At 36.4% G+C, this 19,709-nt stretch overlaps 1 protein-coding gene across 1 annotated transcript; it reads left to right on the forward strand.

Annotated features, from left to right (window-relative positions):
- Positions 1–8,587: 8,587 nt before the first annotated feature.
- On the forward strand, positions 8,588–18,109 carry LOC144438580 (uncharacterized). The gene is made up of 3 exons (XM_078127665.1): positions 8,588–10,248; positions 12,354–13,958; positions 15,626–18,109. The coding sequence occupies exons 1-3, from the start codon at positions 8,744–8,746 to the stop codon at positions 16,074–16,076; spliced, it is 3,561 nt and encodes a 1,186-aa protein (XP_077983791.1). The 5' UTR covers positions 8,588–8,743; the 3' UTR covers positions 16,077–18,109.
- The last annotated feature ends 1,600 nt before the right edge of the window (positions 18,110–19,709 follow it).

A 19,709-nucleotide genomic window follows, 5' to 3' on the forward strand; every position in this document is an offset into this window, starting at 1 on the left:
CATGACATCATTGCTGAGAATTAACGTATGTATAATAATCAATTCAATTCAGTTCAATTCAATTAACTTTATTTATCCCAAAAGTTGGCAATTAACATTGGCGCTGTGGAAACTGACATAGCTGTATAAAGTAGTAAGTAAAAAGAATGTAGAATCTATAAAACATCACACACCACAAACACTGACTTAAAACTTACAAATCATTTAAAAGACGAATTGCGTAATAAAGAATAAAGAAATGTTTGCGTCGGTTTGACCTGAAAGCTGGAGCCCTGAAACGCCGTCCAGAAGGAAGTAAAACAAACCTTTACGTGGTAGAATTGAACGAGTTTTCCTAAACACCTGTCGGCAGTAACAATGTGACAGGTTTCTCTGTGGTATGCCAATTATTTTGGAGTTAATTGAAACAATTCTATCCAATGAATTTTTATTTTTGACGGATAGGTTTTGCATCCAACCGATAAAAGAAAATGTTAAAATGCTCTCAATGAAAGTTTTATAAAAAAAGCGATAAAATCTGACTGTCAATCTTAAACGACTTCAGTTTTCTCAAGAAGTAAAAGCGTTGTTGGCCCATTTTGATAATCGGGTTGGTTTTGCAGTCCCATTTTAAAACTTCTTTCAGTGGTTTGAAGTATTGTATGGTATAAAACGTGTATTTATAATGTATTATGTACTATCAATGTATTCATGCGCCTAGGGAAAAGATCACAAGTTTACCAAATTTGCGAGGATTTTATGATATTAAATTGCAAAGATACGTCGTGTCTCTCCGCCCTCACCCACCTGCTCCAAAGAAAATAGTTGCCCGATGCCTGATGGCGCCCTCTCAAGGTGTACGAACAAGTACGATAAATTCAGAGCATAAATTAATATTTGTATGTATTTCCTAGTAAATATATATCGTCAGGATGTTTGATTCACAAACATTACACATGTATTTAAAACATTATTTGTGTCTTTGAGAGTACAGAATGAGAAATTTCAATGTAACAGTTAAAAATATCAAATTAGGTCAATCACAGACGTGATTAACGTATTGCATATTGTCCATATTTTTATATTCAATTATTGTCATTCATTTCTTTGTTACGGACAAATATTACTCTATTAGCACTTGATTTATAATAGATTTATGAAACACTTGACTTATATGAGTGTTTGTTCGAAATATCACATAATGGACCATGAAACCTAGTCCATGTAGTTCCGTGACTTCCAAGTAGTACACTGTCTGCCTGATCTTGTTGTGTGAAAGAGTTCATTTTCAATGTCACTGCTATCACTTTCAGAGTCACTTTCAGAGTCACTTTCCTCTGATTCACCCAATTCATGTATCACTACATGTCCATCTTCTGATTCACTGTCTTCGTCCATCTCATCCTCTTCATCGCTCTCCTCCTCCTCTTTATCCCTCTCATGGTTTACTCTCAGACTCAAAAATTAATTTGAATGAGTTCTGTTGTTTTTAAAGAGTTTTTAAAGAGTTTTAAAAGTGAGGTATGTCATTATATTGCCACAGCCTGAAAGTTTTATTTTTGTGATTCTGTGTTTTCTTTTTTTTACTTATTATCACCTGATCAGACAGAATAAAGACATGTTTGTATTCTGTTTTGTACATTTTTTTGTCAACTCTGTTGTTTTTTGCTATGATTCCATACAAATCTGTTGTAAAAATTGACCCCCCCCCCAAACCATTGGATATAAAATTTGATCCCCCTAAAAACTGCTTTGTAAAAGTCAACCCCCCCCCCCCCCCGAATTCCACCGACCCCCCCCCCCCCGTAAAAAACGAATGCTTCCTTAAAGACGGATATATAGAATCACATTTCAGCCTATGTTAAAGACGGATATATAGAATCACCTTTTAACCTATGTTAGACGGATATATAGAATCACCCTTTAACCTATGTTAAAGACGGACATATAGAATCACCCTTTAACCTATGTTAAAGACGGATATATAGAATCACCTTTTAACCTATGTTAAAGACGGACATATAGAATCACCTTTTAACCTATGTTAAAGACGGACATATAGAATCACCTTTTTAACCTATGTTAAAGACGGATATATAGAATCACCTTTTAACCTATGTTAAAGACGGACATATAGAATCACCTTTTAACCTATGTTAAAGACGGACATATAGAATCACCTTTTTAACCTATGTTAAAGACGGATATATAGAATCACCTTTTAACCTATGTTAAAGACGGATATATAGAATCACCCTTTAACCTATGTTAAAGACGGATATATAGAATCACCTTTTAACCTATGTTAAAGACGGATATATAGAATCACCTTTTAACCTATGTTAAAGACGGATATATAGAATCACCTTTTAACCTGTGTTAAAGACGGATATATAGAATCACCCTTTAACCTATGTTAGACGGATATATAGAATCACCTTTTAACCTATGTTAAAGACGGATATATAGAATCACCTTTTAACCTATGTTAAAGACGGACATATAGAATCACCTTTTAACCTATGTTAAAGACGGATATATAGAATCACCCTTTAACCTATGTTAAAGACGGATACATAGAATCACCTTTCAGCCTATGTTAAAGACGGATATATAGAATCACCTTTTAACCTATGTTAAAGACGGATATATAGAATCACCTTTTAACCTATGTTAAAGACGGATATATAGAATCACCTTTTAACCTATGTTAAAGACGGATATATAGAATCACCTTTTAACCTATGTTAAAGACGGATATATAGAATCACCTTTTAACCTATGTTAAAGACGGATATATAGAATCACCTTTTAACCTATGTTAAAGACGGATATATAGAATCACCTTGTAACCTATGTTAAAGACAGATATATAGAATCACCTTTTAACCTATGTTAAAGACAGATATATAGAATCACCTTTTAACCTATGTTAAAGACAGATATATAGAATCACCTTTTAACCTATGTTAAAGACAGATATATAGAATCACCTTTTAACCTATGTTAAAGACAGATATATAGAATCACCTTTTAACCTATGTTAAAGACAGATATATAGAATCACCTTTTAACCTATGTTAAAGACAGATATATAGAATCACCTTTTAACCTATGTTAAAGACAGATATATAGAATCACCTTTTAACCTAAGTTAATGACGGACATATAGAATCACCTTGTAACCTATGTTAAAGACGGATATATAGAATCACCTTTTAACCTATGTTAAAGACGGATATATAGAATCACCTTGTAACCTATGTTAAAGACAGATATATAGAATCACCTTTTAACCTATGTTAAAGACAGATATATAGAATCACCTTTTAACCTATGTTAAAGACAGATATATAGAATCACCTTTTAACCTATGTTAAAGACAGATATATAGAATCACCTTTTAACCTAAGTTAATGACGGACATATAGAATCACCTTGTAACCTATGTTAAAGACGGATATATAGAATCACCTTTTAACCTATGTTAAAGACGGATATATAGAATCACCTTGTAACCTATGTTAAAGACAGATATATAGAATCACCTTTTAACCTATGTTAAAGACAGATATATAGAATCACCTTTTAACCTATGTTAAAGACAGATATATAGAATCACCTTTTAACCTATGTTAAAGACAGATATATAGAATCACCTTTTAACCTATGTTAAAGACAGATATATAGAATCACCTTTTAACCTATGTTAAAGACAGATATATAGAATCACCTTTTAACCTATGTTAAAGACAGATATATAGAATCACCTTTTAACCTATGTTAAAGACAGACATATAGAATCACCTTTTAACCTAAGTTAATGACGGACATATAGAATCACCTTGTAACCTATGTTAAAGACGGATATATAGAATCACCTTTTAACCTATGTTAAAGACGGATATATAGAATCACCTTTTAACCTATGTTAAAGACGGATATATAGAATCACCTTTTAACCTATGTTAAAGACGGATATATAGAATCACCTTTTAACCTATGTTAAAGACAGATATATAGAATCACCTTTTAACCTATGTTAAAGACGGATATATAGAATCACCTTTTAACCTATGTTAAAGACAGATATATAGAATCACCTTTTAACCTATGTTAAAGACAGATATATAGAATCACCTTTTAACCTATGTTAAAGACGGATATATAGAATCACCTTGTAACCTATGTTAAAGACGGATATATAGAATCACCTTTTAACCTATGTTAAAGACGAAGAATATTTGAACATGGTATTCAACACCTCAATTATTTAGCAATTTTAATCTCCGGCCTTACATAAAATCTGACCTTGTCCAATTTTCACCCTATTGTATATAAGGATTTGCTGACCAAATAATGTCGTGTTAACAGGACGAACGATTGTCAATTTTGGAAATTTTTGGCTGCTCCTGTGGCTTAATTGGATTCGGAGAGATTAGAAGCAACTGAATGTCGAAAATAAGGCAAACCCCTTCACCCGCTTCTTAAAAGTGATGACTCCTCTTCTTTGACCACTAAATTGAGGTGAATCCACCCGTCTAATCTGTGCCACTCCCTGAATTCCCCCTTATATTTGGAAACAATCTGTAGTGATTTACATTTTAATGTCAGTGTTCTATAAAGTGTCATGTCATGTCATGTACATGTCATGTCGTATCATGTCATGTCATGTCATATCATGTCGTATCATATGTCATGTCATGTCATATTATGTCGTATCATGTCATGTCATGTCGTATCATGTCATGTCATGTCATGTCATGTCATGTCATGTATTCGCTACACCTTTCTTTAAAGAGTGACATGATTCCTATCCATTCCATCTTAGGGGTAGACCATTCGATATCCTGGGGGGGGGGGGCTTGGCAGATTGGTGGAGAGTCATTATTTTTTTCCCCACCTGCTTGCCTGTGAATTATTTTTTTCTCCTTCGCCTATGCTGGCAACTTTTTATTCTTTCCTTCTTTGAGATATCCAGATTGTTTTACGCCTATGTTGAACACCTACTTTTGTTGCCACAATTTTCTGTTTGGTTTTCGCACAGGGTAATACAGAGAGTAAAAAGATGCTGTTCTATCACACACAGATTATATTTAGAAAACTACATATTTCATACATGTTTGATTTTCAATTAAATAAACATCATTGACATTTTTTATGCCATGGTATGATGACACACTAAAATGCAAATCGGAAACTTGATTGGTGAGCTCAAACATTCAGATAGACCGGTCAGTTTCTCCAGCCTGTGGTTGGGGGTGGGGTTGGTCAGTGTTTTTTTCCATTGGGCCGACAAAAAGTCACTGACCCCCGTGAATACAGTTTCATAGCATCTGACAGTAAGCTGTAGAGAGAAGAGCTTTGAGACTGGAATATGTCTACCTCTTGTGTGAGTGTGTGTTAATGGGGAGGTGGGGGGGGGTTCTAGGGGGTCTCCCTAGGATATTTTTACTTCTAAAGGCAATGTTTAGGCTATTCACAGACACTTTCAGACAATAATTTGCAAGCTTTACAAGACAGCTCTAACATGTAAAAAGCAACTACACATGGTTGACACATTTTTGAAATAAATGTTCATAGCATCTTGACAGTAAGAGGTGGAGAAAAGAACTTTGATTTGAGACTGGAACATGTCTACCTCTTATGGGGGTCCTAGGGGGTCTCCCCCTAGAATCTTTTGAAGTTTTTTACCAATTTTGGTGAATCTTATTGTTGGTTTAACGAATGAGTGGCCTCTGGGGTGATGGAGTCCAGGGGGTTTCCCTCTGGCAGATCTGCAGTTTTTTGTTTCTATTTAGGCAATTATTAGGTTATTCATAGCCTCTGAGGTAATATTGCCAAGCTTCGAAAGCTAAAGTGAATAGGACTTTTTAGATATGTTGTCCATGTTAGAAGTGGGCCTGTAACATTGGTATAGGGGCATTGATATTGCATGTACAGTAAAGTCACTGATGTGTTAGAGCACTTTAGGAGGTCATACCTAGTGTACAATATAAACTTGAATTTGAGTTGTGGTGTCGATACAATGTAGTGTCTGAAATAGGAAGTATATCATCCCTTTTGACAAATTCATATTGAAGAGACTAGAACAATTTAGATTAAGTTCTTTTATAAACTATCCAATAGTATGAAGATTACCATTACAAAACCTTCAAGTTCACTTTTGCCCCAACGTGTAAGATAAGTGAAGCACTGATTGTGAAACAGCCAAACATTTACATGGCATGTTCTGTAACTAGTGTAGTAGCTATGTAAAACATGTATATATATGTATAATTTTATGTATAGTTATGTTTGAACCCGTATATGAGGTAATATTTAAACAATTTATGAAAGAAACAGAGACAAGAACAAATATATATATATATATATATATATATATATATATATATATATATATATATATATATATATATATATATATATATATATATATATATATATATAACTCGGTGAGTATCAATCTGCTAAGACAGTGCTCTATACCGCAGTGGCAGAGCGTAATAAAACAAAACTATTACGCTCTGCCACTGCGGTATAGAGCACTGTCTTAGCAGATTGATACTCACCGAGTTACATACGCTCCTCCTCCAAGTCGAGCACTCTACTCAACCAGCTACCAGACCCAGAATGGAACAGCCACGAAAGGTAAACCTGAACTACTCTCTAAAAAACATTCCCCTCCCACCTTCGAACACTTACACAAAAAAATTCATCGAAAAAAACTGAAAGCGTCATCCGGAGAATGCGATGGAAGGCATTCTTTTTTCTCAAAAAACAATCAGGCGAAAACGATAGCACCACTACAAAAACAAATTTCGGTTTCAATAGCAAAAGATGCCCGCCACAAATCGACGAACTTCGACCATTCGAGAATGATATGTTAAAACTCATAGAAGACATCAAATTCCGTAAAGTCAATGACCCGTTCCAAACCACACTTAGAAACGATGTTAGAAAAATCAAAAACTCCCGCGAAATGATCATCCCAGCCGATAAAACCAGAAACCTGTACCTCCTTCAAAAAGATCAATACAACAAACTCCTTAGAGATAATATAACCAAACACTACAAACCCGCCAGCGATAGAGCCTACAACAGCATTAACGCAGAAGCAAAAAGTATAGCACAAAAACTCGATTTAGACGATAGGACTGAAATACTCGCCAAGAAAGAAGCTTTTATAACGTTAAAAGACCATAAAGACAATTTCAAAACTATATATATATATATATATATATATATATATATATATATATATATATATATATATATATATATATATATATATACATATACAGGTTTTGAAAATTTGAACCAAATTATATGCTATAGACCCTACAGAACTGTTTCGTGAGGTGCGTAGTCCTCACTCATCAGGACTACGCACCTCACGAAACAGTTATGTAGGGTCTATAGCATATAATTTGGTTCAAATTTTCAAAACCTGTATATAATTCGCTCTACTACCCGTATTGAGCACTTTTATGTGGTTTTATCTACATCCAGTCAATTATATATATATATATATATATATATATATATATATATATATATATATATATATATATATATATATATATATAATATATATATATATATATATAACTCGGTGAGTATCAATCTGCTATAAGACAGTGCTCTATACCGCAGTGGCAGAGCGTAATAGTTTTGGTAGTACTGGAACTCTTTCTTGGGTGAAAGAGTTCCAGTACTACCAAAACTATATATATATATATATATATATATATATATATATATATATATATATATATATATATATATATATATATATATATATATATATATATATATATATATATATATATATATATATATATATATATATATATATATATACATATATGTGTGTGTGTATGTACAACATGCTAACAAAATTGACTGGTCCCTGACATGTGTTTGAAAATGTTTGTCATGATCTGACAAGTGTTCTGGTTGGAGAGGTACGAGCAGGTTAAACAGTACACTCGAACTTGTGCATAATTTCCCTGTCAAGATATTTTTTTCTAGCAGCAGTGGTCCATCTTTTTTTCCATCACCCACTCATATCCGGATTTTTTTTCCCAAGCAACTCCAGTTGGCATATTTTTCCCCCCAGAAATCTTCCAAGCCCCCCCCCCCCAGGATATTAAATGGTCCACCCCTTATTAGTGTCGTGTCTGTCCTGTCAGGTTTGCAGTATCTAAGTGTGCAAAATGCACTTTAAAATTATATTTTTACTTACAATTCAATTTTTTTTTAGCATACAAATAAAAATGAGCAGAATAGGTCTCCATTAAATACAAATCAATTCAAAGTTTTGGCGACGAACCAACACTCAGTTTTACTGTCATAACATGGTCGGGTGGATTTAACAGTGTCTCGGTCAATGCTCGTTCAACAATCATAAAATCTACCCTGGAACAAATGTCAGACCATAAGAAGGCTGACTATGGCAAGTTGCCCACAAACGAAATTTGAATCTCAATAAACTTTCGTTACGTTTCACTGAAAGATCAATAATGACGTGACCCCTGGCGACAATGCAGTATATGAAGGAGGGGTCACGCTGTGACGTCACATACCTACAATCCAGACATCTTTGGGCCTTAGCTAGTCGATTTATGGCGTAACTACATGCATATGAAAGTTGTTTTACCGTTGAATATGTCCGATTTACAAGAAAGTTGACTTTCCTGACCTGATCGGATTACAAAACGGACACTTATTAACTGTGTGTTACCAAACGTAACGAACAGACATGTATTCCAGCCTGACTTTTATTGTGTCGTTGAATATCATCTCTGTGTGCTTTACTGTGACTACATACACGGTTGCCGACCCCCTTATAAATACAACAAGTGGTACGTTACAGGGTATTACCGTATCGTTCGAAGGAGTGTCCGTGGATATTTACAAAGGGGTACGTTATGCCGAAGCTCCGATTGGGGAACGCCGATTTAGTAAGCCTACGCCCTATGCTTCCCGAGAAGGTATTTACGATGCTACGGAGTTTGGTCCATCGTGTCCACAAAGTATGGTGGGGTTTCCAGATGGCTTTCTCCCGAACACAGATATAAGCGAAGACTGTCTGATGCTCAATATCTACGTTCCAGAGACAGCAACTGATGACAACAAATTTGCTGTTATAGTTTGGATTCACGGCGGAGGCTTTACTTCGGGTCAAGGTATGCTGTATAATGGAACCCCTATGACAGTATACGGTGATGTCATTGTTGTAACAATTAACTATCGTCTTGGAATATTAGCAATGATGTCTACAGGAGACGAACACGCCAAGGGAAATTATGGCATGTTTGACCAACAGTTGGCTCTTCGCTGGGTCAAGGAGAATATAGGTCACTTCAATGGAGATACTGATCGGATTACCATTGCAGGAGAATCTGCTGGTGGCTCCAGTGTTCTATATCACGTACTTTCCCCGTCGAGCGATGGGCTTTTTCAACGGGCGATAATACAGAGTGCAGTCTTTGATTATCCCATCGAACTGAGCAAAACCACCGAGAAAACATTCAAAATCGCGTCGTATCTTAATTGTTCAGAAAACACCGACGATGCTTCTCCACGGCCCAATAGCGAGAAAGTACTGGAGTGTCTAAGAGCAGTTCCCGTAGATACTTTACTGCAAACTTTTAATGCGGTGTTTCAACCTTCAATAACTGGATATCAATTTGAACTGACTCTGGATAGGGACTTCTTCCCAGGTTCTATCAGTAGTATGATAACGCACTCAAATATGGATAAATATGACATAATGATGGGTACTGTGGCCCAGGAGGGACTTGTATTCTCTCCTATATTCCAGGATACCATCACTACTGGTATATCCAGAGAACATTTTGACGATATAGCTAAAAAGTTGTCTATAACGTATCCCTCGAACCGTAACGACATAGCAAAAGCCATTGTTTACCAGTACACGAACTGGGGTATTGAAGATGACGATATCGTGAGAATGATGCAGATTTTTAATGTACTAGGAGACACGATGTTCTATGCTCCTGCTGTGAATTTTGCAAAACGCAGAGCGTTTAAAGATGGAAAGTCCCTATTTTATTACAACTTTGCAGCTAAAGTTCCGTTTCCAATCTATCTGGGTTTAACGCAAACAGCTGGACACGGAGATGAATTAATGTATTTATGGAATGCGGTCAACCATACTGGCGTGATTCCAGCGTTTCCACCGAGAGACGTAGTGCTAAGTCGAGCAATGATGACTTACTGGAGCAATTTTGCTAAAACTGGGTAAGTTAGTATACTTGTCACGCTCATGTTGCAACGGTTGTTGTTTTGTATCAGGGGATCACTAAGATTGTTAGGAGCAGCACTAAGAAAATACACACACTACTAAAAAGACGAGTAAAAACCTACAGGAACAAACAACAAAATAAACCAAAGTGGGGTAAGAATATTGAGAAAACGAAAATACAGATAAAAATATATGCTTCAAATGTTAGCTGTCAGAAAATCTAACGGCTAAACTATTCTATATTAGTTTTAACAAAATCTTTTCTGTTTTCAATTGCTTCTAAAATAAGATATTGTTTGACAAGTTTATCAATTTGTTACAATGTTAGCAGTGCAAAGTAAGTAAATAGTCATTGACTAGAGTGTAAACAATGTTAGCAGTGCAAAGTAAGTAAATAGTCATTGACTAGAGTGTAAACAATGTTAGCAGTGTAAAGTAAGTAAATAGTCATTGACTAGAGTGTAAACAATGTTAGCAGTGCAAAGTAAGTAAATAGTCATTGACTAGAGTGTAAACAATGTTAGCAGTGTAAAGTAAGTAAATAGTCATTGACTAGAGTGTAAACAATGTTAGCAGTGCAAAGTAAGTAAATAGTCATTGACTAGAGTGTAAACAATGTTAGCAGTGCAAAGTAAGTAAATAGTCATTGACTAGAGTGTAAACAATGTTAGCAGTGCAAAGTAAGTAAATAGTCATTGACTAGAGTGTAAACAATGTTAGCAGTGCAAAGTAAGTAAATAGTCATTGACTAGAGTGTAAACAATGTTAGCAGTGCAAAGTAAGTAAATAGTCATTGACTAGAGTGTAAACAATGTTAGCAGTGCAAAGTAAGTAAATAGTCATTGACTAGAGTGTAAACAATGTTAGCAGTGCAAAGTAAGTAAATAGTCATTGACTAGAGTGTAAACAGTGTTAGCAGTGCAAAGTAAGTAAATAGTCATTGACTGGAGTGTAAACAATGTTAGCAGTACAAAGTAAGTAAATAGTCATTGACTAGAGTGTAAACAGTGGTAATTATGCAAAGTAAGTAAATAGGGAATTGTTAGAAACATAGATGTTATAAAAACATTGTATAGATCTCATTGAGAGGGAAATGTAGTCATGCTTGTGATGCTGTTTTTCACTGTAATCATTCTGATGTCGGTTAGTAGAAAACCACAGGGAACTGGAATCATATTCCATTTCCCTGTGAGAAAACAGTGTTTACATATTGACCACATTAGAAAGGCAACATACCTGACTTATAATTGAAGTGCTTGAAAAAGTATACTTTTAAACTTGATATGAACTATATAAATGAGTGTTGTGATGTACACAGAAAGTACTATACTTCAGCATTAATGGTTGTATAAACACAGCGGTCCTAGTAAGTTTTGACTTAACCAGGTGTAACTGCCATACGTTCTTATATAGGAGTGATTATTTGAATTATCCAACGGAAATTAAACCATGTATCACAAAAATGTTCTGAATGTCTCATTGTATTGGTAGAAAACAACATCATCACTATCACATAAGACCACCATCACAACAAAGACTACAATCACCCCAAGACCACCACCACCACCACCACCACCACCACCACCACCACCACCACCATCACCACCACCACCACCACCACCACCATCACCACCACCACCACCACCAGCACTATCATCACTAACAAGTTCATCAAGACCACCACCAAGACCATCACCACTTACACCATCATCAAGACCACCCTCACCATCACCATCACACCATCAGAATCATCACCACTACCACTACCACCACCCTCACCATCACCATCACACCATCAGAATCATCACCACTACCACTACCATCACCACTTACACAATCACCAAGACCCCATCCAGCATTAGCACCACCACTGCCACCACCCTCACCACCATCGCTATCACTATCACTATCACTATCACTATCACCATCATCATCATCATCATCATCATCATCATCATCATCATCATTAACAACAACAACAACAACAACAACAACAACAACAACAACAACAGGAACAACGAATAAGGAACTTTAGTATACAGTCTAAAAACTTTCCTTGACATTGACTGGTAAACAATCTATTCTTATAATATTTTCCCAGGGACCCTAACAATGGAGGAAGTACTGATGATATGGTCACATGGCCACAGTTTACCAATGAAGAACAACAGTATCTAGAACTGACCTATGACCTCACAGTAAAGTCTCATCCAAAAGCTGCTGCATACTCCTTTTGGAAAGAATACCTCGTTGACATCGGTGCTCCTGAAAATTCTTGTCCTGCTGCAATTGCGCCACCTATTCAGCCAACAGACACACCCATTACCATGGAAACAAGACCAAGTGTGGAAACTACTTATGGTAAAGTTACCGGATTCACCGTCAAATCTCACGATGCTCTGGGTGGCAAAAATGTTGATGTATTCCTGGGCATCCCGTATGCCAAACCTCCAACGGGTTCCAGACGATTCCGTGCCCCACAGACTACAGACTCGTGGACGGAACTAAATGTAACACAGTATGCGCCAGCCTGTCCTCAACCGGATAGACCAATCACCAGTGAAGACTGTCTTTATCTCAACATATTTACACCATCACGTGACAATAATAACTTGCTGCCAGTTATGGTCATTATCCATGGAGATAGGTTTACCAATGGTGATTCGTCAGATTATGCAGGTGACGTCATTGCCGCCTATGGCGATGTCGTCGTCGTAACATTAAACTATCGTCTTGGTATTTTAGGTTTCCTGAGCACGGAGAACGATACGTTACCAGGCAACTATGCTTTCCATGATATACTTTTCGCATTAGAATGGATAAGAGGTGACGTCATTAACTTCGGGGGTAACCCAGACCAGGTGACACTTGCTGGTTTTAAAGCTGGTGCAGTAGCCGTACAGTTTCTGATGACGTCACCCCTTTCTAGAGATCTTTTCCATCGTGTTATTTGTCTGAGTGGGTCTTCACTCAGTCCATTGGCTGCGAATGTTAATAAGAGTGCTTTACGAGCAGCCGAACATTTTATTACACAAGTCGACTGTGTAGAGGACAGTGAGAGTAAATTATTAAGTTGTCTACGCAACGTTAATGTGGAAGATATTATTTGGGCCACAACTGCAAATGCTACAAGTTTCCCTTACCCACCCGTTATTGATGGAGAAATTGTTATTGGAGATTCTTCATTGTCAATAGCATCACATGGCTTTTTGCAGCGTGATTTGATGCTTGGATTCACCAACGGTGAAATGACTGAGATTGTGTTGTCACGTGACACGGCCACAGCTAATGGCTTCCATATTATGGTGACGTCACTGACCGAGTCGTATTTTGAGGGAAATAAAGATCTTATCGACATGGCAATACTCAGACAGTATCCAACTACGGGTCATCAGAGTGACGTATTGGAATTGGCCAGTCAACTATTGGACATGACCAATGACTTCTCGATTTATGCCCCCATCGCCAAGACAGCAAAAATACACAGTTCAGCAGGCGGGCATGTGTACATGTATCACTTTACACAGAGACTTTCACAGTCCTTATTACCACCATGGGTTGGCCCTGCTCAAGGAGACGATCTCAGACTTCTATTGGGTGATCCTTTCATGACGTCACAGCATGAAATGATGATGTCATTCAATAACCAAGAACGAAAACTGTCTCTCTACATAATGACATACGTCACGAATTTCGTGAAAACTGGGTAAGTATCATTTTGATCTTGATAATGTATATCATCATCATTATTATCAGTGGATTTCCATAGATAATATTCTTGCTTCAATGACATACATCATCGTGCCAGGTTACGAGTTGAAACTGTTTAAAATAAGATAAACGATAAAGAGAAAATGATATTGCATGTAAGGTTAGGGTTATCGAAACTAAAAGTTGGTAAATAAACCTAGTGGTTTTTAGCACAACTGAACCCATAAAGTACAGTAGTGATATAGGCATGGCAAAGTGTCTGTCTGTCTGTCTGTCTGTCTGTCTGTCTGTCTGTCTGTCTGTTTATAAACAACTTAAAGTCAAAAACCGCTGGACTGATTACCATGACATTTGGTTTGTTCATGACATGATGATCCAATCGGTGATATGTAAATATGGGATACAAATGTGTCGCTTTGGTCAAACATTTGTAATTCCAAAAATACTTAGCTAATTTGGCTAAAATTTGACTGGGATGTTTCTGGGTATGTACAGATATTGATTACATGATGTTGCCATTAACAATATGCAAATTAGGGCTAAAATTATTTAATTTTTTTATTAAATGTCTCTCAGTAATATTTAGGCAGATAGGAGGGTACAGAAATTATTGTTTTATTGATTTCATTAAACCATTAACAATTTTATGGGGTACTTAACATCATGTAACAATTGTGTGTGAATGGCACTGGAATTAATCTCTCCTTGAGGTTCGGAAACATTCTCTAACTAAGATTAACACTGAATTACAGGTTGGTTCAAGGTAAAATACCTGCCTGTCTGTCTGTCTGTCTGTCTGTCTGTCTATCTGTCTGTCTTGTAGATGATGCAAGTGATTTTGATATTGAGCTTTACCTCAAACTACTGGGGATGAAATTCTAAAAGTGTTTGTCTGCAAATTGTGAGTGTGTCATAGTTCCGTTATTGGCCCTAGCAACCATGACCATGTCCTCAGCAACAGTCAAATGATATGTATTTTTTTTTTACAATTATAACAACAGGGATGGGTAGGCAATTGAATAAACGTTTTAAAATATGTAAATGCCCTTAGCAACAAGACCATGCCGATAGCACCAGGTAAAGTATGATGTATAATGCCCAAAATAACACCTGTGACAAGAAGGAAAATGAATAAACATTGCAAAATTGTATGTAGATATGCCTAGCAATTCACAAGACCACGTCCATGGCAACATTAAATGATGGAGTATATTGCAGATATAACACACGTGGATGGGTAGGCATGGGAATAAATCTTCAAAAAAAGTATGCAAATATGTCTAGCTATAAGACCACATAATCATTACAGAAAATTAAAGTGTAATGTCAACAGTTGTGCTACAACGCCATTGGCGCTTTTAGTATTATTGAAATTGTAGACGTAATGGTTAGGTAATCTAGAGGGCGTGAATGGCAAGACGCCAACTCTCGTCATCAAATATAGTATGATAACAATTGGACTGTCTTCAATGAATACTTGCATTTATGTTCTCTCAGTCATTTAACATTTATGAGTATGGCTTTTATAGATATCCTCTACTCTTGCTTGAAAATAGCACAGCAGCGATGTAGCATAAACCAAGTATTCTTTTATGACCTCGACTGTACACAACGAGAATGTGACAATGCAATCAATACCTGATGTTGAAATTGTACCAACAGGAACCCCAATACAGGCCGTGACGTACCCGTACACTGGTCAAAGTTCAGTATAGAAGAACCTAGCTATCTTGAACTTGACGTTTGTCCTGTCATTAAGACCGGCTTTCGGGAAGAACAAATGAGTTTTTGGAATCAATACTTGCCTCTAGTGGAGGAAATCACCAAACCCCAAGAAATCAACAATGAAACACCCACAGAAAATGACGAATTGGAAGAGGTTGAAAACATGTGTACTGGAGATAAACTTGGTATGAACATGAGTGTCAAACAAGCTACGTATTTAATTATAGGTCTAATTATTACGATCATTGTTATTACCATCGTCTTTTCATTAATCCTGGTTGCTGTCTGTAGGAAGACAGACAAACTTTCCAGTCGTAAAAAAGCATATGCGCATGTATTACATTCAAATGGTACAATTAATGAAGACACACAAACTACTCACTTTTAATTACAACAAACTGTCATGACTCTACATGTTTAGTATTTTAAAAGATAGCGTGTCTGGAAAACAATTGTCCTCAATGCATCCTTTTCTTTCAAATTCACGGACCTAAGCGTCATTCACGTAATTTACATATAGCATATAGTCATGTTTAGACTATAGACATTCCAAGTTTTCCTGTATTAGTGATTTGTAAAATTTAAGGGAGTCGAATGCTGGTTCTGGCCTTGGGGTGAGGCAGAGTCAACTCCTGGCCCTGGCCTTGGACTGAGGCCTTAGTCCAAAGTCGCCAGGGCTTTGATAAATAAAGTCTATGGTTCCAGTTCATACCACATACATCATCTCGTATGCAGTTTATCATTCTGCTACAAGTCTTGCTGACCCAAAAAGATTTGATATGGAGGAGAATCTAAACCCGTGTTAAAGGCTATCGGTGGTAGTATACCCCTCGGCAACCAAGCGAGTGTTTTCCCCATATACATATAGCAGATCGAAGAATTTCCCTGAAGACAAGCGAGTTCCCCGTAAAAAAAAAGCTACTTTCCCCCAAAGAAGACCTGCTTCACGATTCATGCTTTTCTACTTCCTACCAGACGAAGGAACGATGCCATATCTGACTCTGAAGAAATATCGACCTAACTTAGAGAACTGATAATAATGAAGCCCTAGGAACTGGAACGGCAGAGTTATTTTCCAGAGTCAGATGACTTGTATATGGACCAATCTGGAAGTTAAAAAGAGCTAAGTGAATAGTTACCAGTCGTCTGATGAAGAAAAAGAAGTATTGCGAAATTCCCTCTCTACGAACAATTCAAAGAACATTTGCGAATGTATTATGCTGCGATACTCAGCTGTAATGATTACCAACTCAAGACAAACGCGTCATCCAGGAAATCAAAGTAATTAACGCAAATATAAACTCTATCTGACAATACAATCTGGTGTCAAGAGATTTAAGCTTGTTTGTAGAAGTATAACCATGGGAACGAAGAACTAACCGAACTCTTTCGGAGAGTCAACTTGACAATTTGAACATCTACTTTGGAATGTTATAGACTTTCCTAAATATCTTTAACCGAGTTACGTGTTTCTTTGGAAAAGATGTCTGCTTGTAATTTTGTTTTCGGTAGTTATTGAAAGAGAGTATCATCTCCCGAAAGTCAATTCCAAAGTGTGTAGAATTTAAAACTTGGTTGACTTCATTATTATACTGTATATATATTTTCTTGTATTGATAATTTAGTTTAGCAATAAGATTTTTTTGTCGTCAAAAATCCATGTAAATCTACAAAATCATGTAAATACTCGTATATCGTATGTCTTGTGTTTTCTGGCAAGCTTTGACATGCCTACCTAAAATGCTGATTTTCGCTTGTGGTTGATTGTAGCGGGGTGGAGATACGGCCGGCTCTGTCTTTGCTCGGGAACCACGTTTGGAAAGTCGCGTTTGGAACGACATGCTATAAAAGTTTTCAACGAACCATACTTTCCTCATTGTTCTTTAGCTCGTCGACAGCTACTACCATGTATAAATGTTTCCTATTCTTTTAGCGTACTTCTTGATCATACTAAATCTTTTCGCACCATGTTAAGGATATAGCATATGGCTCACATGGGCGTCAAGACAATAATTTAGACGTGCTTTTATAAATTTACACCATCTCGTTTCAATAGGTATTGCTATCATGTTTCCTGAGAATAAGAGAGTTTGGAGATGAGAACATCACATTTTAGATAAGACGCAAGAATGTCATTACTCTACATGTTTAGTATTTTAAAAGATAGCGTGTCTGGAAAACAATTGTCCTCAAGGCGTCATTTTCATTCAAATTCACGGACCTAAGCGTCATTCACGTATATGTCATGTTTAGACAATAGACATTCCAAGTTTTCCTGCATTAGTGATTTGTAAAATTTAAGGGAGTCGAATGCTGATTCTGGCCTTGGGGTGAGAGAGCCGAATGTTGGCCCTGGCCTTGGGGTGAGGCAGCAGCCCGAACCGTCAAGACCTTCGGATAAATAAAGTCTATGGTTCCAGTTTATACCACATACATCGTCTCCTATACAGTTTATCATTCCATTACAAGTATTGTTGATCTGAAAGATTTGATAAAACTATGAACTATGAACTATGAACTATGACACAGACTGTCTAAAGACATTCACTCCTATACAACGTCATTCACAACGGTAATTTCAATATCGACGTTGTAATCGGATAGTGTCATATCAAATCTGACTTCATTCATTCATTCATTCATTCATTCATTCATCATTCACTCATTCATTTATCCACTCGTTCGTTCGTTCATCCATCCATCCATCCATCTATATATCCATTCATTCATTCATTCATTCATTCATTCATTCGTTCGTTTGATCATTCATTCATTCATCCATCCATTCATTCATTCATTCATTCACCCAGGCTGACTCACCCATCCATCCATCCATCCATTCATTCATTCATTCATTCATTCATTCATTCATTCATTCATTCATTCATTCATTCATTCATTCACCCAGGCTCACTCACCCACCCATCCATCCATCCATCCATCCATCCATCCATCCACCAACCCACCCACCCACCCGACCACCCACCCACCGTTCACCAAATATTAATGTAATGCACCATTCACCAATAAATCTTGGGTAAATTCATTAATATCAAACATACAGTTTTGTCATAGTTTGACTAGCTTTAGAATGTTTTATTTATATATTTATTTATTTATAAATAATAATCTTTATTTATAATAATAATAATAATAATAATAATAATAATAATAATAATAATAATAATAATAATAATAATAATAATAATGTTTATTTATACTGGATAGTTCTTTAAGTATATAAACACTTGTCTCCCAAGAAGTCCAGTGGGGGCCATCCCTCGTAGGTTCAGTGTTTTAAGCCAATGTGTATGCTATTCAGAGTCAGACGTCTTCGGGCAATAATTTTCAAACTTTACAAGGCAGCACATCATATAACTAGCAACTAAATATGGTTGAAATAATTTTTGAAAGTTTAATAGCATCTTGTTCTTGAGGGTAAAAGGTGGCGGAAGGGTGGGGAGGGGGTCTCGAGACGGAGATACGTCCACCTCTCATTGGGGAGAGTTGCTTTGTACTTTTAAAGAGTTAATTAAGGCAATTTTTAGACTATGTAAGCAATGACTATGTAAGCAATGACTATGTAAGCAATGATTTCGGGCGTACTGTGAAAGTCAGTACACGTTCTTGTACGCACTGGGTACGTTTAAGGGTAAAACATTTTGCCAACTACAGGCACTTTTAGAATTTTGCACATGAAAAACAAAAAGTGGGGTTGGAGCCCTCAATGGCAAGAGTCTGGGTAACCGAGACTAACATATATGTTGCATCAAAGGTCAATGAAATTTGGTGTAAACAAATCAGGTCAGGTGATGGGTACATTCTATGCTTTGTAATTGTGGATTTCCATCATTGGTGCATCTACCATTTACATTCTCTTATTTTGTATGCAATGTAACACATAGGCTTTGATTTTTACTTACTACACACTCTATGACATATCTACATGCGCATGCTCTGTATGAGCAGTAACTAAAATTGGAAATTAATGGCTGTCAAGCAGATATCGATTGAGCGGTTC

This window comes from Glandiceps talaboti, chromosome 8, assembly GCF_964340395.1.
Source record: "Glandiceps talaboti chromosome 8, keGlaTala1.1, whole genome shotgun sequence".
NCBI classification, from domain to species: Eukaryota; Metazoa; Hemichordata; class Enteropneusta; family Spengelidae; genus Glandiceps; species Glandiceps talaboti.

Coding starts and splice junctions, on each gene's coding strand:
- LOC144438580 (XM_078127665.1), top strand. CDS start 8,744: ATGTATTCCAGCCTGACTTTTATTGTGTCGTTGAATATCATCTCTGTG. Junction 10,249..12,353: donor AGCAATTTTGCTAAAACTGG/GTAAGTTAGTAT, acceptor ATATTTTCCCAG/GGACCCTAACAATGGAGGAA. Junction 13,959..15,625: donor ACGAATTTCGTGAAAACTGG/GTAAGTATCATT, acceptor TTGTACCAACAG/GAACCCCAATACAGGCCGTG.